General features: G+C 41.9%; 2 protein-coding genes across 7 annotated transcripts in view; one reads left to right on the top strand and one right to left on the bottom strand.

Annotated features, from left to right (window-relative positions):
* The window catches only part of usp53b (ubiquitin specific peptidase 53b), a 43404-nt gene that overhangs the window by 2820 nt on the left and 18477 nt on the right, over positions 1 to 22107 (bottom strand). For 5 of the 6 annotated variants that reach the window (XR_009796512.1, XR_009796513.1, XR_009796514.1 and 2 more), the window contains 4 exons: positions 20414 to 20492; positions 19471 to 20258; positions 18476 to 18541; positions 1064 to 1204 (listed from right to left, as the gene is read on the bottom strand). Coding sequence is in view for 1 of the 6 variants with exons in the window: in XM_061830753.1 (XP_061686737.1) it covers positions 18465 to 18541; positions 19471 to 20258; positions 20414 to 20492 (944 nt within the window). In the remaining 5 variants the exon portion in view is untranslated. Of the gene's footprint in view, positions 1 to 1063; positions 1205 to 16628; positions 18542 to 19470; positions 20259 to 20413; positions 20493 to 22107 lie in introns of those variants that run through there. The other variant, XM_061830753.1, reaches the window with a different exon arrangement.
* Positions 4640 to 8386, top strand: fabp2 (fatty acid binding protein 2, intestinal). The gene is made up of 4 exons (XM_061830161.1): positions 4640 to 4793; positions 6412 to 6584; positions 8019 to 8126; positions 8200 to 8386. The coding sequence occupies exons 1-4, from the start codon at positions 4727 to 4729 to the stop codon at positions 8248 to 8250; spliced, it is 399 nt and encodes a 132-aa protein (XP_061686145.1). The 5' UTR covers positions 4640 to 4726; the 3' UTR covers positions 8251 to 8386.

Genomic DNA, 22107 nt, shown 5'->3' with positions numbered 1-22107 from the left:
AATTGTACAACTCCACACGGCTGGAAAGGGTTACGGAGAAATTGCCGAGCAGCTTGGTGGAAAAAAGGTCCACTGTTGGAGCAATCATTAGCTAAACATGACGGTCAATCTCAAATCGGAGTGGAGCCCCATGCAAGAGATCACCTCGTGGGGTCTCAATGATCCTTAGGATGGTGAATATTCAGCCCAGGACTACACGACAGGACTTGGTCAATGACCTGAAAACAGCTGGGACCACTGTTTCCAAGGTGACTGTTGGGAATACACTAAGACGTAATCGTTTGGAAGGTTCCCCTGGTTAATCCAGCACATGTCAAGGCCCGTTTCAAGTTTGGCAATGACCATTTGGATAATGCGGAGGAGTCATGGGAGAAAGTTTTGTGGTCAGATGAGACCAAAATGGAACTTTTTGGTCATAATTCCACTAACCGTGTTTGGAGGAAGAAGAATAATGAGTTCCATCCCAAGAACACCATCCCTACTGTGAAGCATGGGGTGGTAGCATTATGCTTTGGGGGTGTTTTTCTGTACATGGGACAGGACGACTGCGCTGTATTAAGGAGAGGATGACCGCGGCCGTGTATTGTGAGATTTTGGGGAACAACCTCTTTCCCTCAGTTGGGTCGTGGTTGGGTCTTTCAACATGACAATAACCCAAAGCACACAGCCAGGAAAACCAAGGAGTGGCTCCGAAAGAAGCACATCAAGGTTCTGGAGTGGGCTAGCCGGTCTCCAGACCTAAACCCAACAGAAAATCTTTGGAGTTGAGCTGAAACTCTCTGTTTCTCAGCGACAGCCCAGAAATCTGACCTAGAGAAAATCTGTGTGGAGGAGTGGGCCAAAATCCCTCCTGCGGTGTGTGCAAACCTGGTGAACAACTACAGGAAACGTTTGACCTCTGTAATTGCAAACAAAGGCTACCGGACCAAATATTAACATTGGTTTTCTCAGGTGTTCAAATACTCATTTTCTTCACTGTATTCATCTAACGCCGCAATTCATCATTAGCATATGGAAAACACTTACTTATAGTGATATGAAGCAATCAAAAAACTCAGGGTACCTTCTGCGACGTTTGCTTTCGAGCCTGCACAACATAAATTATTTTTCGCCGTTCGTAACATGGACACGTCGTATCTTGGGAGCAACAGGCTTGGAAGAGAATGTGGTCATCATGTCATGTGTCAATGGCGCCCTCTAGTGTCTGTAAAAAGAACATCAACATGCGGAAAATGGTGTGAGCAAAAATTCCATGAAATTATAATATGGTATTCATAATCCCAAGCAAGACATTAATCGATTTGGAGGTATTTGAGATCAAAGGTAACCTCAATAGGAAGGAATATGTCAGCATTATTTCCATTTTTAGCGGCTCAGCTCTTCATTGTGGTGAAGAGGTACTCTTATTACACGTTTGTTATCTCAGTCCCGATAGCGTCTTCTGATTGCAGCACTCCGAGTGTACTTTTGACACACACTTGAGCACGGTAATAAAAAAAAAAAAAGACACTTTATTGACGGAAGACGATGGCAATCAAGCTGAGGTGAAGAGTGCAAACGTCCCAAATGATATGGACCGTAAACAAAATGACCGAGAGGCAATTGTGTTGTGATGAAAAAGGAAAAAAAAAGAGGGCGAGATCATTTCCCAGAAAAAAAATGTAGTATATGAAAGAAATGTATAAAAGAAGAAAAAAAAAATCAATTCAAATAATATCTAATATTGACTTATTGGCATTTTAGTAGTCAATGTAGTCTCGTTTTAGGTTTTTGACTTTGTGTTGAGTCAAAATAAAACATTTGCAAGCATTTGCTTCTACTTTGGAAAATAATAATCAACATCTTCGGACCGAATCACTCAATGGGTTACGGGCAAAACTTTTTATCATAATTCAAGAAAAATATTAACTCTGACAAGAATACTATGATGATATTGTGCGAAAAAAGCTGTAAGATCAGGAAAAATTTTATATATATATATATGTATGTATTTTTCCCTGTTGAATTATAGTTAGAAATACAGTAAGTTGTAATGTACTAGATAAAAGCTGCAATTTTTTGAGAATTTAATTATGATATCAAGACAGATAGAACAATAATATTATGAGAATAAAGTAATTAATTTGCAAGAAAAAAAGGAAATGTGTAAGAACACAAATCACAATACTTTATTACAATACATACTTTGTGATTCTATAAATATAAGGTCATAATATTGGTGAAAAAAAGATTAATTTTTATCAATAGTACAAAATAATACAGTAGTTATATATTTTTTAAATAGTCTCACTAAGAGAAATCTGAATATAATGAGAATGAAGTCTGAATATTAGATAAAGATTGAGTTTATTTTGCAATAATCAATTCAGATTAAGTCAAAACATTGTGACACGAAAAGTATTTTTAGTAAAATGTTGTCATTCATGACAGTATCCAAACATGACGACGTAAAAGTTGGACTTTATTCTTCCAGTATGACTTTTTCTCCTTGTTGCACAAATGTATTCTCACATCTTTTTACAATAATAAGAAGAATAATTTTACTTCAATTCTTTTTTACATAGACGTAAGCCGTAACGTACGATTATGCAGGTGTATCATTCCGGGATCAAGGTCAGGGAATCATATCGAAACATAAACTCGTGGTTATCGGCGAGATGATCTCGGACCCCTCCCGTGCTTCTTATTGACACCCAATAAGTGCAGGTGCGCTTGTCCTTTATCAAAGGTCTCCCAAACGACCATCGATGAAGGTTGACGGTATCAGCGGCGCGTCGTTATCAGCGTGACTGCAATCGCGGGCCATCGTATCTCCACTTTCAGCGATAACCACTAATGTCATCTGTTCCGTGTAAATTGCGCTCAAAGTGGTTCGCATTCAAGACACCGAGAACGAGAGCGGGCCAGCTCTACTTTCGTCATTCCGAGGTGAAGCGTGGGAACGACGCGTGAAGACTGCTCGACGTCACGGTTGAGTTGTAATTTTGACACTTGAGGGCCAGGGCCTTCTTTTTCGTTTCCAAGATGGCCGCGCCCGCGACACCGGTACTCCGTCCCCCATGAAAACATTTCAGAAAGTGAGTTCCGGACTTTAACTGAAGAAATAAATTTGCAGTTTCTTCTGCCGACTGAAAAGTGCGCCGATTGTGTACCGTTTACTACAGTTGCAAAGCTTATAGCTTAGCAGTTAGCTTAGCTTTTAGCTTAGCTCAGAAACACACGAATTGAACCCAGAAGCAGATATGCTAACCGCTCTTCTGACATGCGGCCGAATTTCCTCAATAATTAACGTGACAGAATAAATGATGAGAGTTGCTTCGGCTTTCCAAATCATTAACCGTTTAAATGAATGGAAATTAATTCCTTCCTGCCGCAATTTAACGACTACACACACACACACAAAAAAAAAAACACTTTCTGATGAAGAAATCGCATTCCTCAACATTTCATTTTTACGGCGAGGCTTTCACGTTGCGTTGTGTGGAGTGGCGGCCATTTTTGAGCTAGCGGTCTCCATGGTGAACGTAAACAAGGCTGTGCTGTCAGTCACCCGAAGCGTCTCAAGATGATGAGAAAAGCAATATAGAAATATTCTATCATTATTATTATTATCTGAGGGTGCACGGTGGATCAGCTGGAAACCGTTGGCCTCACAGTTCTGAGGTCCCACGTTCAATTCCGGACCCGCATGTGTGGAGTTTGAATGTTCTTCCCGTGCCTGTGTGGGTTTTCTCCGGGCACTCCGGTTTCCTCCCACATGCCAAAAAACATGCACGATGAATTGGACACTCTAAATTGCCCCTAGGTGTGATTGCAAGTGCGACTGTTTGTCTCTATGTGGCCTGCGATTGGCTGACAACCAGTTTAGGGTGTACCCCGCCTCCTGCCCGTTGACAGCCGGGATAGGCTCCAGCACTCCCACGACCCTTGTGAGGATAAGCAGCTAAGAAAATGGATGGATATTATTATCTGCGGTGCACATAAGTGGTGCTCATGAAAGTGCACATTTGCGTACCACCAAGCATTCTGTTCACTGCTACCATAGAGAACTCATATCGAAAATATGTGCTTGCAAGTCAAATGTAAATATCGGGCGAATGATAGCTCGTATCTCGAAAAAACTCATAAGCCCGGTCACTCGTATTTCAAGACAGCATCGTACCTACAATGTGCGACACAACGGAGCAAATTAATTTTGCTTGTGCAGGAAGAAAAAAAAAAAAAAAAAAAAAAAACACATCTGAGCCTTCGGCGGCCATGCCGAGACTGTTTGTGAACTCCGCGTGGCGCAAATTTTCTTCAAAAATGCAGTTCGCAAACTGAATTTTTCATACCCGTGTCATTGGAACACCGAGATTCTGCCATATTATTATAAGACTTTTAAAGCCGCATTGGAAATGACCACAGCCAAGTTAGAAGTTCATAAAAGTCATACGTGCATCGTTTATAAAGCAGTTATTAACTGTGTAGAATCCCTTTTCTTAAAGTAGCCATCTTGACGTAAACGGGCTGCGGATATTTGAACTGCTTTCCGTGGCTTTTCCCCGCCAGCTCAAGCGTTCCAATGAGAGGCGGCCGCGGGGTGGTACTCCGCCGAGAAGGCTTTGAGCTTTACACAGCCACATCAGCACTCAGATAGAGGGGCAGATAAGAGCGCTATTAAAAGGACGCACGCCGCCGGCGCGCCTTCGCTTCGCCGCAGGCTCGAAACCCCCAAGCCCTCGCCATGACTTTCAACGGCAGCTGGAAAGTGGACCGCAATGACAACTATGACACGTTCATGGAGAAAATGGGTACGTGAGTGAGCAAACTGTAGTATGCGAGGGGGATTCTCTCTCGGAATTCACCTGATTAGGTCGTGGGACGCTGAATTTCTTGCTCAAGAACCGCTTTTGAGACTGAAGCGGGTGGAATAATTTTGGGGCTATTCGAGTTTATATTTCTTTTGCAGTTGCTCGGTGTCACAGAGCAGAACAGGTGAGCACTGGAAGTCATAATGATAAATAAAAGGAACGACCTCAAATGAAAATTTACTCATTTTTAGGCAGTTAAGCATTGGTGGAAATAAGAAAACATAAACAGTTCAAATGTATGTCATTATAATTCAATTCCGTTACAATGCAACACTTTGAAAACAAAATGTAAGTAATTTAAAATTGATGTAATATTGTGTTAAAATTTTAGTTTTTTTTACATTTAACATTTTTGTAGTTATATGTTCCTTTAAAAATCCGTAAATATATTATGCATTTAAAAAATATTTATGGATTTTTTTTTCCCCCACCAAGGTACTACTGTGTCAAAACGGGTGGTAAAGCGTTGGCCTCACAGTTCTGAGGACACGGGTTCGATCCCGGCCAGACCTGTGTGGAGTTTGCATGTTCTCCCCGCGCCTGCGTGGGTTTTCTCCGGGCACTCCGGTTTTCTCCCACATCCCCAAAAAACCTGCAATATTAATTGGACACTCAAAAATTGCCCCTAGGTGTGCTTGTGAGTGCGGCTGTTTGTCTCGGTGTGCCCTATGATTGGCTGGTGGCCAGTTCAGGGTGTACTCCCCCTCCTGCCCGTTGACAGCTAGGATAGGCTCCAGCACTCCTTGCGACCCTCGTGAGGATAAGCGGCAAAGAAAATGAATGGATGGTCAAAACGTGGTAAGCGTCCTCTAGTGGTAAATTAAAGCATCACGTAACTAAATTCACACTACTGTACATATTTTTGAGACTTTTTTTTTGGTGCGGTTTTACTTAACTTTGGGTATATTTTCGTTTTATTTGGATTTTTTTCTTTTGATGAGGTACACGAGCAGTACTTTTTTCGACTCCTATAATCAAGCGCAGAGATAATGTTGAAGTGTTAGCATAATGTTGCAGTGGCAAACAAAAATATTAAATATACTTTCTGGGAAGGGAGCGTTATTATTTTGATGAACATTCGGGTCTACTACAGTATTTCACTTTAATCTTGGGCAGTACGGTTGTACTGTTTTTGTTTTTTACTACAATATTTAAGCGCAATTATAATGTTGAAATGTTAGCATAACGTTGCAGTGGCTAAAACAAATATTAAATATGTGTTCTGGGAAGGGAGCTGTATTTTTTTGATGACCACTCGGGTCTACTACAGAATTTCACTTTAATCTGGAGCGGTACGGTTGTACTTGTGTACTTTTGGAGTTGGCAACTAGTGTAAAAAATGCGTCGACCAACGTCGTACTGCACCGAGCAAGTGGGCGTGCCGAGTAAAGTCAAAACGTGCGTACAAGCTCCATGAATGAACGCAAGAGTAAATATTGGAGGCAGGTTGCAAAGTGAACACACCCGCATGGACCCGCAGCCTCAGTTGTGCTTATATAACAAACACTGAGAAGGAAAAGCCGCACCTGTAACGCGGAGTTTGCGCGTGTGCCGACAGGCGTCAATTTGGTGAAGAGGAAGCTGGCCTCCCACGACAACTTGAAAATCACCATCGAGCAGAACGGAGACAAGCTCCACGTGAAGGAGAGCAGCAATTTCCGCACCCTGGAAATCGACTTCACCCTGGGGGTCAACTTCGACTACAGCCTGGCCGACGGCACGGAAGTATCTGTGAGTCAACACACGGGCCCACAAAACGGTGCCGGTGCCGTTCATGTTGCTGCTCGTGGTCCGAATCGTTCGGCTCAGACTTTGAACCTCGAGGCCTGCAAATTTGCACTTGTTTGCAGAAGAATGTAAACTACAAAAAAAAAAAAAAAAAAAGCCAGGGACGCGTACATGTTGGAATAAATTCCATGTTCGGTCCTGCGGGTATCTCAAAAATGTTTACTCGTTGCAAAATAAGTGCTAGGGAGGAAAAAGGTACCAAAAAAAAGATACAAAATATGGCTCGTGGGCCACAGATGGCCGTTCAGTTCTTTAACCCGGCCCACATATTTTTTCATTCATTTTTTTCACCTTGGGTTTGCCATGCTAGCGACCAGCTAGCTCACTAGCTAACCATAGAATCATCTCCCCTGCAAAGGAATTTAAATAAACGACAATCATGTCAATCATGGCACTCGAGAAATGTGAATTTTCGGGGTGTAAGGATGTTAGCTAGCTAACCACATGCCTCCATGCAGTAGTTACAAAAATGGAAAAAGTACAAATAATGCAAATAAAGTAACCACTGATGCTAAAGAAGGTGCTCAAGTTCTTAAATAAAGGCGGAGGGGCCACTCGTGCAAGTGCAGCAATGGCCACGCCCCCCCAAAATATGGAAAACTGTAATAGGGGAAGGCTGCACGGTGCCTCAGCTGGAAAGCGCCGGCCTCACAGTTCTGAAGTCCCGGGTGCAATCCCGGACCCACCTGTGTGGAGTTTGCATGTTCTCCCCGTGCCTGCTTGGGTTTTCTCCGGGCACTCCGGTTTCCTCCCACATCCCAAAAACATGCAACATGAATTGGACACTCTAAATTGCCCCCAGGTGTGATTGTGAGTGCGGCTGTTTGTCTCGATGTGCCCTGCGATTGGCCGGCAACCAGTCCAGGGTGTACCCCGCCTCCTGCCCGTTGACCCCTGGGATAGGCTCCAGTGCTCCCCGCGACCCTTGTGAGGATAAGCGGCAAAGAAAATGGATGTTTGGATAATATGGGTAATTTCAATACCAATTATTAGTATTAATTAATCAATTAATTAATAGTAATTTCAAACAGTTTAAGTCCTTGTTCTTTTGTATTTGCTGATTTTAAAGTACTTAGAAATGCCAATAAATTTGCATGTAGATTCCGACTAAAGCACCTTGGTACATTTGCCTCGCCGTTCTGAGGTCACGGGTTGGATTCCGGGCTCCGGCCTTCATGTGTGGAGTTTGCATGAACAGTACTGTGCTTTCTTAGGGGTACCTCAAATATTCCAAAAACATGCATGTCTGGTTCTTTTTGCATAGCTGCCAATTTGCGTGCCAGCGGTTGCTCTTTATATTGGTCGGCCCAGAGTCAGCCTAATGAGGACAAAAATGATTTTTAAGAAAAATATTGAACCTATAACCCCACCTTGCAGGGTGCATGGACGCTGGAGGGCGAGACGTTGAAGGGCACCTTCACCAGGAAAGACAACAACAAGCAGCTGACAACCACCAGAGTTGTGCAAGGGGATGAGCTCATACAGGTGGGGCGGGTCTGGCAGTTTGAGTCTCGTGAGTTGACGGGATTCGAACATTTTTTTTGTCTTCTGCCCGCAGAGCTACTCCTACGAAGGCGTGGATGCCAAGAGGATTTTCAAAAGGGCTTAGGTTGAATAAACCTCGTGGGGGGGTGGCGGGGGGGTTACACAGAATGTTGTGTGGCGTACTGTATACCGGCGCAACATGTACAAAGTGCACTGTGTCATGCCTCAGGTATGTACAAAAAAAAAAAAAAATGTCATTGCACGGGATTTATGACTTTGCTGTAATAAATAATTATACGATACCAGTCTCTTCTTGATGTTCTTTAATGGTAAAGCGGCAGTTCTGGTCTTCAAGTGTGTCATAGAAAATTAATTTGCTGTTTACAGTGAAGAAAATAAGTATTTGAACACCCTGCTATGTTTCAAGTTCTCCCACTTAGAAATCATGGAGGGGTCTGACATTTTCATTTTAGGTGCGCGTCCACTGTGAGAGAGATCATCTAAAAAGAAAAATACAGAAATCACAATGTATGATTTTTTTTAACGATTATGTGTGATACAGCTGCAAACAAGTATTTGAACTCCTGTCAATCAGGTAGAATTCAGACCCTCAAAGACCTGTTAGTCCACCTTTAAAAGTCCACCTCCACTCTATTATGTATTATCCTGTCTTTCAACATGACAATGACCCGAAGCACACAGCCAGCAAAACCAAGGAGTGGCTCTGTAAGAACCATATCAAGGTTCTGAGGTGGTTTAGCCAGTCTCCAGACCTAAACCCAAGAGATAATCTTTGGAGTTGAGGTCCAAAGAACTCTGTTTCTCAGCGACAGCCCAGAAACGTGTCTGGTCTAGAGATCTGTGTGAAGGAGTGGGCCAAAATCCCTCCTGCAGTGTGTGCAAACCTGGTGAACAACTACAGGAAACGTTTGACCTCTGTAACTGCAAACAAAGGCTACTGTACCAAATATTAACATTGGTTTTCTCAAGTGTTCAAATACTTATTTGCAGCTGTATCACACAAATCGTTAAAAAAAATGTTATTTCTGGATTTTTCTTTTTAGCTTCTCTCACAGTGGACACGCACCTGTGATGAAAATTGCAGACCCCTCCATGATCTCTAAGTGGGAAAACTTGCAATATAGCAGGCTGTTCAAATTCTTATTTTCTTCACTGTATATTAGAGATGGACCAAACAAGTCACAGAGTATTATTAACAAGCCAGACAATGAACTAACTGATTAAAAAATACATTAAAACATATTCAGGCTTCGAAAGGGTCAAGAATTGAGAGGTTTTTGTTAAAGTTGCAAAACATTGCGTGATAAGCAGCTAACCAATTGACATTGATTATTAATTTGATTTTAGTAAACTCGCATTTTGGGGCAAAGCCAAATCCACAGATTTAGGGCTGGAGCTGAAAAAAAAAAAAAATAAAGAGGAAAACTGAGATCTTTTCAGAGTGATACAATAATTTATTCAACAGTAATAAATAAAAAATAAATATATATATATATATGTATATTATATACAAAAATATAAAGTGCAGACAGATTCTGGACGTTGTTTTCCCCAAATGGTGATGCTACTCGCACGGAGGTGTGCTCCGCGTGTACCGTGCAGAACCACAACCGTGCGTACACAAGGTCCGTAAATGGGAAAGAAAAAAAAAAAATAAAGAGGAAAACTGAGATCTTTTCAGAGTGATACAATAATTTATTCAACAGTAATAAATAAAAAATAAATATATATATATATATGTATATTATATACAAAAATATAAAGTGCAGACAGATTCTGGACGTTGTTTTCCCCAAATGGTGATGCTACTCGCACGGAGGTGTGCTCCGCGTGTACCGTGCAGAACCACAACCGTGCGTACACAAGGTCCGTAAATGGGAAAGAAAAAAAAAAAATAAAATAAAAAAACTAAATAAAAATCAGCGTGATGACATCATCTCCGAACATTTTCAACAGACTCATGTACCGTATGTCCTCAAATAGTGGCCCTCGCGCAAATGGAAGTCCACAAACTCCCACCTCATATTTTGTCCCCCCCCCAAAAAATCTATTTGACTACTCTCCAATCCTATTTACAACAAGCGTGAGATTTTTGTTGTATACCCTGATTTCATTTTTTTTGCCTCGTGTCAACGGTGAGACTTCATAAAAGCGAATTCAACAAAAAGAACCAAACACAAATGCTACAGCAGCACATGCAGACAGATAATATAACGATAATCACAGGCATATATTTTTTATCCACTGCGAAGAGTGAAGTTGTGCGTCCGTACGGGCAGACACGTCGGAATGAGCAGCGCAATGTGCACAAAGTGTGACAAGAACAATTTCATTCTTTTTAACTCTTCTGTATTTTTTTTTTTTTGCATAATGTATCATATTATAGTGTTATTTTACTCACAAGAAACACGTCAAAAACATTTCTCGTTTCATTCCATTTCCATTTATTTTGAAGGGGAAAGATGATTTAAGATGCAGATGAGGTTACGGAATGAATGAAACTAATATCGTAATTTCTTGAAAGTAATGCACAATTTTTTTTCAAAAAATATTTTCTCAAAGTTAATAGAGCGCATTATATTTAGGTATGGATGAAAAATAAAAAATGCAATCACATTGTATGGTGGCATAGAGGTACATAGGGGTAAAAAAATGTATACATATACATTTAGATACGATATTCGATGTCTTATATTACACATTTATATTTATTACGGTAATGTGCGAACCTGAGCTCATCGGGGAGCTTGCATTTTACGATTGTTAGCGTAGCATGCTTGTTGCTACTGCGCCAAAGATCAGAAATGTGAGTTTGTTTTAACTTAAACTAAGACAAAAAAATGTCGACTACTACAGCTAGTTGTGCTTTTAAAAGAAATGTGTCCCGACAACCCGGAAGTAGCACCGCAGTCCGAAATGGCTTCAGGTGGCTATCAGAACAACGTGACCTCAAACTATGAAATACGAGCGTTATGGGGATATTAAAACAACGGGAGAGCGCACACAATTGAAACGCTCGCTTTTTTTTTTTTTTTTTTTTTTAAATGTGCCCATTACGCTCGTTTCCACGTAGTTTGAGCCCACGTTGTTTTGCTAGCCACCTGATGCCATAGTGAAAGATGCTACGGATTGGAGGTGGAGAGGCTGCGCTGTGCAAGAAAACTCTTAGGATTCAATAAATGTTTCAAGTCATCAATGATGAGTTCCGTGCGCAAAATAAAGCTACTATGGATCTTTTTCGGATTGGAGATGAGTCATAATGCTTCTTTTGAAGGCTCGGCCAAGGATGTTTAATGTAGTAGATAAACTGCACGATGCGCAAATATTTAATGCAGTGTTTAATAGTTTATGTTTTTAAGACTGTAATATGCGCTATCAAAAGTATTAAAATGTTGTGCCATCATTGAGGATTTTTTTGAGTGTGTTGAGGGATTCTGTTTCGACAATTACAGGGACAAGCGTGACCTGTGGCCTGTCATGAGATTGTTACCGCTACATTAGCACATGCACAATGATTATTATTTATGATTGTTGTACGGACATTTTTTAAAAAAACAATACACGTACAAACCTAACAAAATATAAATACAAATCATTCCTAATATTCTGAGCATACGGGTAGCAGCGACTTGGTGGTGCGCATTATACACTGGTAGAAGGGTTTTCCTGATTTTTTTTTTTTTTTTTTTTTTTTTGGTGGCGGGGGGCAACTTTGGGGGCGCACATTGTACATTGGTAGAAGGGTTTTCCTGATTTTTTTTAGGTCAACTTTGGGGGTGCGCATTGTACATTGGTGGAAGGCTTTTCCTGATTTTTTTAGGTCAACTTTGGGGGTGGCATTATACTTCAGGACGCACTAAACTTGAGAAATTACGGTAGCTAAGGCAACACTGAGACGATTTTATCCCGTGTTGGGGTCATGACCTCTGGTTCACTTTGTAAAGTACAAAAAATGGAACGTGACCCCCCACCCCCCCAAAATAAAAAACACAATAGTCTTACAGGAGAGCAAACTATGTTGTCCATTGACATGATAAAAATTCTCCGCTCCAGCTCAACCCTTATACGAACATTTCTCTCGCCAATAGATGCGGGGGAAAATTCCCGATGCTCTCTGCAGTTAAGTAAACAAACAGTCCACTAGTTGAGGAAATACAGTAATAAAACGCCATGTGACAAGGGACAAAAAAAAAAGTCCAACTTAAGAATACTGTGAAACACACAAGTGCAGTGGACTCCTGCTATTCGTGATTGCAACATATATATATTTTTAAAAATTTAAGTTGGGTCTAAAGTGCCACTAAATATTTTCGGGGTTGGGTATTCCCATCCCCAAAAAAACTAAGGACCATAGCAAAAAAAAAAAATCTAAAAAAAAAAAAAAAAAAAATTGAAAAGGTTTGGGAAAAAAGTGCTGAGACAGCGAGTATGCGGGGGTCCACAATACCTATCAAAACACTCGTAAAAATGTCAAGGCACTCGTGATGCAACGGAAGACACGCCCGAGTGTAAAACACAACAAAACACAATAATATTCTGTACAGAGAGTGAAAGGAAAAGGATGAAGGTGCTACATCGTCGTCGCTGCGTCTAACAATGGGTCCACGAAAACCGGAAGCGCAAACCGACAAGTTATGCGTCGTCAGAAGCACAACGAAACAATCAACTCGCTTGAAGGCATCCTTGAAATCATCGTACGCTCTCTTTTGCTAATAGTGGAGGAGGGGTCTAAGGGGGGGGAGGGGACACACATATAAATCGTGACGCATATAAAAGTAAATATACACGAGTAAAATGATTCCAATAAATATGTATCGCGATGGCGTGTGATAAGGGGAGGGGTTGGGACACGATTGCATTAAAAATATAAACACTCGAAACGAATGCAAGTGGGTTTAATTTGGTATCGCGCTTCAGATGAAGGATCACGCCTAATAAAGATCATATTAAAATTCATTTTGCGATATATTTATTATCACGGTCGTCGTTTGCAATGGTCTTGACCAAAATGGTGTGACTAATATTTCAAATGATTGTCGTAATCTTTTTTTATATATAGTCACTCTAATAGAATAATTGCACAAGTCAATTTAAACTCAGCATCATAACATACAATAAAAAATACCAGTTTGCTAAGAAAATGAAAAAAAAAAAGTCTATTTTTGTGCCAATTTTTATTCACCCACCTCACATTTTGTCTTTTTAATTGATTTATTTGTCCCTTGTACATTTTACGGATTTAATCTGTGTTGGATCCACTACTGTTAAATAACCTTGCAACCAACCACAATAATAAAAATAGCGCTAAATGAATAATTCCGCAACGTGAAAGAAAAACGTGCAATATTACCGTAATTTCAGGCCTGTAAGCCGTGACTTTTTTTCCACACGCTTTCAACGGTGGGGTTTATGCGGTGATGTGGTGAAATTGTGCAATTTTTTTTTTCTAACGGAAAAAAAAAGATATACACATAGATGTACGCTCGCTGTGTTCGTCTTTCTGAGATGTCCATAGCGGACATGAACACTCGGCGACAAGTTGTTGAATGGCACATGCTGAAGCATGGAGGGGGATGTTTCAGACTGGCCAGAAGTTTACAAAATATACACGCATGCACATTAATCACAAGAACTTTCAGCACCGGGAACGCTCAGACCATCACACCGGCCCTGTTATCGCAGCGCTAGCGTTAGCATCGCAGCGCTAGCATTAGCGTTAGCGCGGCGGTGCTAGCATTAAACTCTGTGTACCGTCTTTCTTTGTAAATATCTCGTGTTTCAATGTGGGCACTTGCAGCTTTTACACAGCTGCGGGGTACATATGTACCAAATGGTATTTCCTTTACAAATGTACTGGGTGAGGCTTATAACCAGCTGCGGTCTGTAGGCCGGGAATTACGGTATATTTGTAGAGTCCAATTTGTTAGCATAGGATTTTTTTTCCCCCTTGACGGGTGCTACATAAATCTAAAATAAAAAAAAAAAATGCAGTAATTATAATACGTAATAATAATCATCATCATCGTTGCAAACATTATGTGTACCAAAAGAAGTGTCCAACGAGTGTACGTTGTTTTTTTAAATGTGGTTTGCAAGGATACAGATTGCAACAAAATCTTTACAAATGTCTAACCTTATCAACTTAATGCATAGTATAACGTTGGACGATTTGTAAGTCCATTATTTGCTTCATACGGTCATATATTTACAACAGATGCATTCGTAGAAACGAGAGATTAAGAACATTCAAGTGTTTAAAAAACAAAACAAAAAAAAAACCAAAAACAGTTCAATCTACAAACAGCAATCGAATTAGTACGTTTGAATAAATATTGGATAGTTGATGTCGTTTTGGACTATTTCCATGCTCATGCTTTTGCTGTAACAAGCAAGCTAGTAAGACTTGGTAAAGGCCACATGCACATTTGGGGGGGAATTTGCAGGACATTTTTTAAGAATTTGAGCCCAACACGACGTCAGACAGGGATACGAAATCTCACGGGCATCATTCAGCAAACGTGCGCACAGAAACAGAGATAGGATTCAATTATGGAGTACGGGAGAACGACGGAGGGGAAAAGGCAAAAAAACGTTTGCATCGTTTGTGGGTGGCTGACATGCAATTTATTTGTACAGATTCCCACGTGGAGGCCTTTAATCTCATTTTAATCACTTTAAATATCACCGACTCTGCTAAAAAAAAAAAAAAATCTTTATGGACACATTTGTATGATCGTCCGTCACTCATTAACGCTGGCAGGTCATAAAAAAAAAAAAAAAATAGAAGCGATAAGCGGCGCCACTTCGGACTCGGTGATAAGGGCTTATGTCGCAATGTGACCTGCCGATGTGCCTGGTTGCCTTCGAATGCCCTCCCAGTCGATTTCAAACAAAACAATCGATTGGATTGGAGATGCCAACTTTCATTTATGAATGTATTCACAAAAACATGACATATTGTACCTCCATTTCAGGGGTTCGAAAGGTATTCAGAGGTAAGTGCTGCTATTGTCAGCAGCGTTTGACCACCTGCCTTGCTTGCTACTCCTTTATGGCTTCTGCTGTTTTTGCTTATGTCGTCAGTCTGTAAAATGCAACCTCTATAGGGTTTGGATCAGATCACTGATGTGAATCCCTTCTTTTTCAAAACATCTTGGGTTGCTTTCAAAACATAATAGGGGTAATTATGAATCAGTTTAGGCTGAAGGGTATACATACACCGAATATGAGTCTACATGCCCCCCCATTGGAAAATGCCAGGCTTTTATGAGATGATAAAAATTTCAAAACCATTCCCACCATAATGAGAACCATTTACCATACAATTTACTACACAATTTTTACTAAAATAAAAATATTAAATTATATAAATATTACACAATGACTAATATATATTAATTTATAATTATAATATATATCATTATAAAAATAATATAATAGTAGTACTAAATGTTAAAATAAGTAAAAAAATATTTACTAAAATACATTTACTGTACAATTGAATTGAACAATCTTTTCAGGAGGAGTTGAAGAAAAAAATAAAATTTGGTTGCACAAGTGTGCACACCCACTTATAGTTGGAGTTATGGTTGCATTTTAAATGTTAAACGGTAGTTGGCACACACATGCCACCATAGAAAATGCCGCTACTTCATCGCAGACACTGTTCAGATTTTTGTAGTAAAGCTTCCCTGACATTTTTGTCGTCACAATCGATGACCATTGTCTTGCTTTTGCCGTCTCCTAACTTGTGCTCATAGTTGCGAACATGTTGAAACCCCTGTTAATAGAGGTACTGTACATAAAATAACTTGGGAAATAAATGTCATATTTTTGTGAAAATATTTGAAATGAACACTTAAATCGCACTCGTCTCTGGTAGTGCATCAACTCAAAATCATAAAAACACTGATATTGTACAGTATATGTTGCACTTTACCTCCCGACCTTTGATAAAGTTCAACCTGCAGGGAGCCACCATAGTGTAGTATTCGTTCCCAATGTAAGCTAACTACCGTGAGCGTTGATGATGTAATGCGCTTCAGTGGGAAAATATGACATCATACAGTACTGCCGTATCATCACAAATTCATGTCTAAAAAGGACTGACACTCAGCAGTGTTCGGCTCCACTGCAGCACCTCTGCAGGCTTTTACAAAAAAAAACAAATTTTATACATATATCAAATCTGATTTTGCATAAGATGTCTAAAAGAGGTTTCAGTGCAAACTGTCCAGTTGATGGCGAAACGGAAAGTGGAAGACAAGTGCGTGCGTGCGAAAGGGAGGTGCGTTCACAATGCTTAAAACAATGAACATCTTTCATTTTGGAACGAGGCCTCACTTATAAGTGACGAGCTTGCATAAATAAGATCCACTCAGTGTAGAAGAATCACGCTATGTGGACAAAATTATTTGGGACACACGATTGAATAAAAAAAAACAAGTCGTGATTTATAATTCTTTATCTTATGCGGGGTACACACACGGCGATATATATATATATGTATATATATATATATATATTTTTTTTTTTTAATGTGAGAAATCCCACACACATGGAGGAAAAGTGTGTGCTTAATGCTCTTATAGCGTACTGATGAACACCGACAAATGTGAGGCAATTCAGGTTAACTTCTATGCAATACCAAGACTGACCTGTGAGAGGCAGCATAGTGCCACAGGGCAGGGAAAAACAAAGAAGATAAAGAACAGTAGAAGAAGAAACAAGACAACACTAAGGTTTTGGTGCGGGAACAGCACGAGATTCAGTTCTCTTCTTAATGGACCTTTCCGACCTGTCAATCACTCGTACGATAATAGCCAATCAGATAGCAGCATTGGCTTGACACGGCCCTGCCGCCATGTTGTCCCACAAGCAATGTTGGTTGTCAGTAGCGTGCACTTGGAAAAGTTAATGTGTATGAAGAAAACGGTCCTCGGATGCGCTTAGGGAACGTGCAATCCTGATGAAAGATATCATGCTAGGTTTCAAGGGGCTGTTGGATTTCAATCTGACGTTTATGAGGCGTTAAACTTTTTTTTTTTTTTTTTTGCATTGATCGCCAACGTTTCGCTGCAACTCTGACGTTGCGTCCTGCTCCGTCCAAAATCTTAATTCCGTGTACATACATTTCCTAGCGTGAAATAGTTGAGACATTGCTGTAGAACTCTCTTGGACAAGTCTGACGCATTCGGCAAAAAACATACTGCAATATTATCTGGACTACGCGATAGAGAATCCACTTCAAACCTGTACTGTTCGGTCACCATTTTGGAAGTTTGTGGGTCATAGCAACTGTAGCTAAGGGGGCGGAGCTTAAGATCGCCAGTCGGAAAGGTCCATTGCGAGACAATTTAGGTTATCTTCTGCTATACGAAGATTGACCTGTGAGAGGCAACATAGAGCCACAGGGCAGGGAAATACAAACATGACAACACTAAGGTCTTGGTCCGGTAACAGCGCGAGATCCAGTTCTCTTCCTAATTGGCTTTCGACACGATCACGGACCCCGTGGCTCCCTTCAATAAGGATATGCGATTGTAAACGTTGCAAAGGTTTAAAAATTACAATTGTTGGCCCTAACCCTAACCTAACCCTCCATATATGACATTTTATATCCTGATAACTATCTAGACCGTCACCGTCACAGGAGCAATGAAAGAGAGTACAACGAAAAGCAGTCGGATTGACCGCAAATCAACTAGTCATGCCTGGCGTGTGAGGCACAAGGATGACATAACAGAAAGGCGACAGTTGTTGTTACTGTCGTGGCTGCTAAATTAGCATAGGAACAGAGCTAACCCAGTATCCCGCACGACAATATCACGATATAAACGAAAGGGGAGTATCATATCAGATCATCACACAGCACGACAGGATTATTACTCAGGATAATCTTTCAGAGCCATCCAATAATCAGCCCTTTGGTGACTTTGTGTGTACACCGCTTACGTTTTGGACAATTCTAGCCATTGTGGGAAGAGTTGTGGATGAGGTCATAAAGGCGAGGTCCAGAAAGGCATGCGTGGGTGAGAACGGCGCAGAATTGGAGGTCAATAACATTTAGGATGAAGGACGACAGTTGCCGCCAGGTCCGAGGTTTTAACGCACTCCGACCGACGCCTTATCATAATAGCAGCGCATTTTCAGTCCCTGCAAGGTGCAACGCCTCGTGGTCCCGACACTTTTGTCCAGATAGTGTATTTCCACCTCTGTAAACACTTTGGCATCTATTTTCAATTTCATGTGACCGCACAGTTGATGCATGTAAACAAAAACAAAAACAAAACAAAAAAGAAAGAGTAAAAGGTAGACTCATAAAAAACCTCGTTCATCCAGGCCTTTGGCTGTCACCGGGTTCCATTTCGCAGTGGGCTTATTGCTCGTATTACCTGGAAACAAAACGGACAGACAAAAAAAAAAAAAAAAAAAACATCAACGGTCATCGTAGAACTGCAGTGATACCTTCAAGTTCATAAGCGCCAAAAGTTGCATAAATTGGAGTTCCACCAATTTTTTAAAAAAAATTCAACCGTTATAGCGGGATTGAAAAACAACCGCTACATCACACAAGACGAGAGCGGCAAATGCTATTTGCTCAAGAACTCACCTATTCACAGTTTTGTGCGCTCTCTAACACAAAGATGGACTAAAACAGGAGTGCCCAGACTTTTTTACCCCAAGATCTACTTTTCAAGCAGCCAGGCGTGATGAATGCTTTTAAGGTTGTTATGTTGCCGCCTATTTTTAAAATACAGAATTAGCTTTTTGTGTGTACTGTATTGTCGGTACTTTCATCCTGGATCAGGCTGTGCCAAGGTGGACCTTTAAAATGACACAAAATCTCATCCTGCAATTTCTACTTTGGCTTGTGACCAGACCTTTCCCACTCGGAAAAGAGAAAATCTCGTCCAGTTCAACCACTTTTGCTTCGATTATTCACATACTGCGATGGTCATTGCATCTTAAAAAAAACAGCATTTCTTTATTAACTTTCTCCATTAATATCGAAAGTAAACATAAGGAGCATGTCTAGCTAGTCTTTGCTCTACGTTGCCCAGACTTTGCTGCTAACTAAAGCAGTGGTGGTGGACGTTGTCATTATAAAACACATTGATGGGCTGCGTAAGTACTGTAGCGTTTGTAATTATGAGTGTATGTCTTTAAGAGCATGTCTGCATCACAGCTCTGAGGTCTCAGGTTCAAATCTCAGCTAGATGGGAAATTTTCCTTTGGATTAACAACTGAATGGATGTTCAGACTTTTTTGACGGAAGTGATTGTGGCAGAACTTTGAGGTATGAGGGACTGAATTAACTTACTTGATTCAGGTTTGGCTTTTGGCACATCTTGCGTGTCAGACGAGAGCATGCGGGCGGCGTCCCTGTGCTCAGACGGGCCCCCGCCTCGCGGCACGGTGGCCGATAGCAGCAGAGGCCTCTGGTTGTGGTACTTGAGGCGGTACGTTTCTGTCATGCAATTGTCCACGATGAAGTACGTGGTGAGAGAGACCTCCTGAGCGGGGGGGCTCTTCTCCGCTCTGCACCCCGCCGCCAGTCTGTCATCGCTTTCGCACGACGACGGCGTGCTCCTCTCCGGGTCCGACCCCGACTTGGAACTGGCGTCCGAGAAGGTCCGCAGGCCGGAGATGTCGGGTTTCCTGTGACGGGGGCTGGCCTGGAAAGGTTCTTGAAGCATCCTGGGGCGGAACACGGCGTCACCCATTTCCCCCAGTTGAGGGGAAAGCCGCTGGCCGTGTCGGAGGTGAGGAGATCCCCCACCCGGCGGGCCTAGCTGGCGCTGAGGGTCTACGGCGGTGTTCCCGGGGGGGTGGCGGTACGCCAGGGGGACGTGAGGATGCTGTGTGTCGGACGAGGCGGCGTCGCCGGGGCGGTAACCGTCCCTGTCCTCGGACTCCGAGAGGGCGAGGTCGTCTGAGCTGTTCCACTCGGAGCTGCTGGTCTTGTTGACGTGCCTCGAGGCCGCGCACTCCCCCGCATGGCCTCGACCGCTTGTCAGCTCCTGCTGCTCGCTCTGCCTGTTATCTGCAGCCACGCACTCCCGCTCGCAAGTCTTTCTGCAAGTACCGGACGCGTACTTGCATTTGCGCCTGCACCGCAGTCACAAACAATGACAGCATCGTAGCGATTAAGAATGTCGTGAGAATCCACAAAGACAACGGAACCTTTTTTTCCAGATCTCGGGTTAGAGTACCCGCATTTCAGTATTAACACAGTTTATGAGAGTAATTTGAGAGAGAAATACCTTGAACCTGGACTGCACTTGAGATGTGAATGTGAAACCTGGTCTTGGTTCTTTCCCTGAGGTTTTGCCTGATGTTTACCTGCAATAGAGTGAAACAAGAAAAGAGACTATCAAGCATTTACTTCAAACTAAGAATTGTGATATAACAGAGAAACTAGTGCTTTTTTTCTATAACAGGCATTCAATGTTTCATTTTCAGCCTTAATGCTTGTATGCGGTCATTTCTCAAGATTTTTGGACGATATTATTGAGCTTAGATCAGGGGTCTCAAACTCAATTTAACTTGGGGCCGCTGGAGGCGGAGTCTGGCTGAGCGCACATGGATTTAAGTGGAATTTAAATTAGAAATTAAAAACAATCCTATCTTCTCAAACATCTTTTTTTAAACACAAAGTAAGATGAAGGACGCTGGTGTTTACAACTTGTGTGTAAAACCTCTTGGAAAAAAAAAAAAAAAAACACACTTGGCAATGCTGCTGTAACTTTCTCATTGAAAATCGTTTCTCTCCTTGTATCAAGCCTGGCTGATGTCACATGTCCGATAGCCGTCTACCCCACCGCGATTGGTCAGCTCCGCACACAACACTAAAAGTGCCATCCAAATAAAACTCAGGGGCCGCACTACCATTATACTTTCATATTAAGGTGGAGGCCGTAAAATATCTCGTGGGCTACATGTTTAAGACCCGGAGAGGAGCACGCCGTCAAATGCCAAATTGCCAAATGTTGTTCCCAAACTGTCTTTACGTCCATGCGTGCGTACGTCTCGAACCTTTTGGGGATGTTCCTTTTATACCCATCATGACACCCACTTATTTCCAACTAACCCGTTCGCCCGTAGGATGCTCTGAACGGCATCCATCTGTCCTTATCCTCACAAGGGTAGCATGAGTGCTGGAGCCTATCCTAGCTGTCAACGGGCAGGAGGCGGGCTACACCCTGAACTGGTTGCCAACCAATAAGCAGGGAACATGGAGATGGACAACAGCCGCACTCACAATCACACCTAGGGGCAATTTGGAGTGTCCAATTAATGTTGCATGTTTTGGGGATGTCGGAGGAAACCGTAGTGCCCGGAGAAAACCCATGCAGGCACGAGGAGAACATGGACACTCCACACAGGTGGGTCCGGGATTGAACCCGGGACCTCAAAACTGCAAGGCCAAGCTGCGCCACCGTGTCACTGTTATTTGAGCATTCCTCATATTATCCTTTGCAGTCCTTGTCATGGCTTTGACTTGCAGCCACAAGATGGCAGCATTAGCAAGGTGTCACCCTCAATAGACTCAACTGGATCCCAACCAGCACCAGGCACGAATGGTGGTAAATTCCAACCCCTTTTAAAAATAGATGCGTTACCCCCCCCCTCCTCCTCCCCCCGGGCCGTTGGCTTGCAGAAGGCCCTGCCAGGATGAAAGTTGTTGCTCGGCGTCACCGCGCAGCAACGGGAAAGATATTTGTGACGGTGCCAGCGGCCGTGTCCAGCTGTGCTTTCTGCATGACCTCAGTGGGATTATCATCAGATTAAAGGCTCCTGGGTGAGGAGGTTAGAGAAAGACAGTCCTTGCTGAGATGCCAACCTCTGACGTCACTACATTTTTTTTTGGATACACAAAATCGCTGTCATTAGAAGTGATTGATTGATTCAGATTAACACCTCAGCCTTGTTTTGCAGATTATCAACTCAGAAATCC

This window comes from Syngnathoides biaculeatus, chromosome 9, assembly GCF_019802595.1.
Source record: "Syngnathoides biaculeatus isolate LvHL_M chromosome 9, ASM1980259v1, whole genome shotgun sequence".
Lineage (NCBI taxonomy): Eukaryota > Metazoa > Chordata > Actinopteri > Syngnathiformes > Syngnathidae > Syngnathoides > Syngnathoides biaculeatus.
The sequence above is the reverse complement of the archived record's forward strand: the minus strand, read 5'-3'. Positions and strand labels throughout refer to the sequence as shown.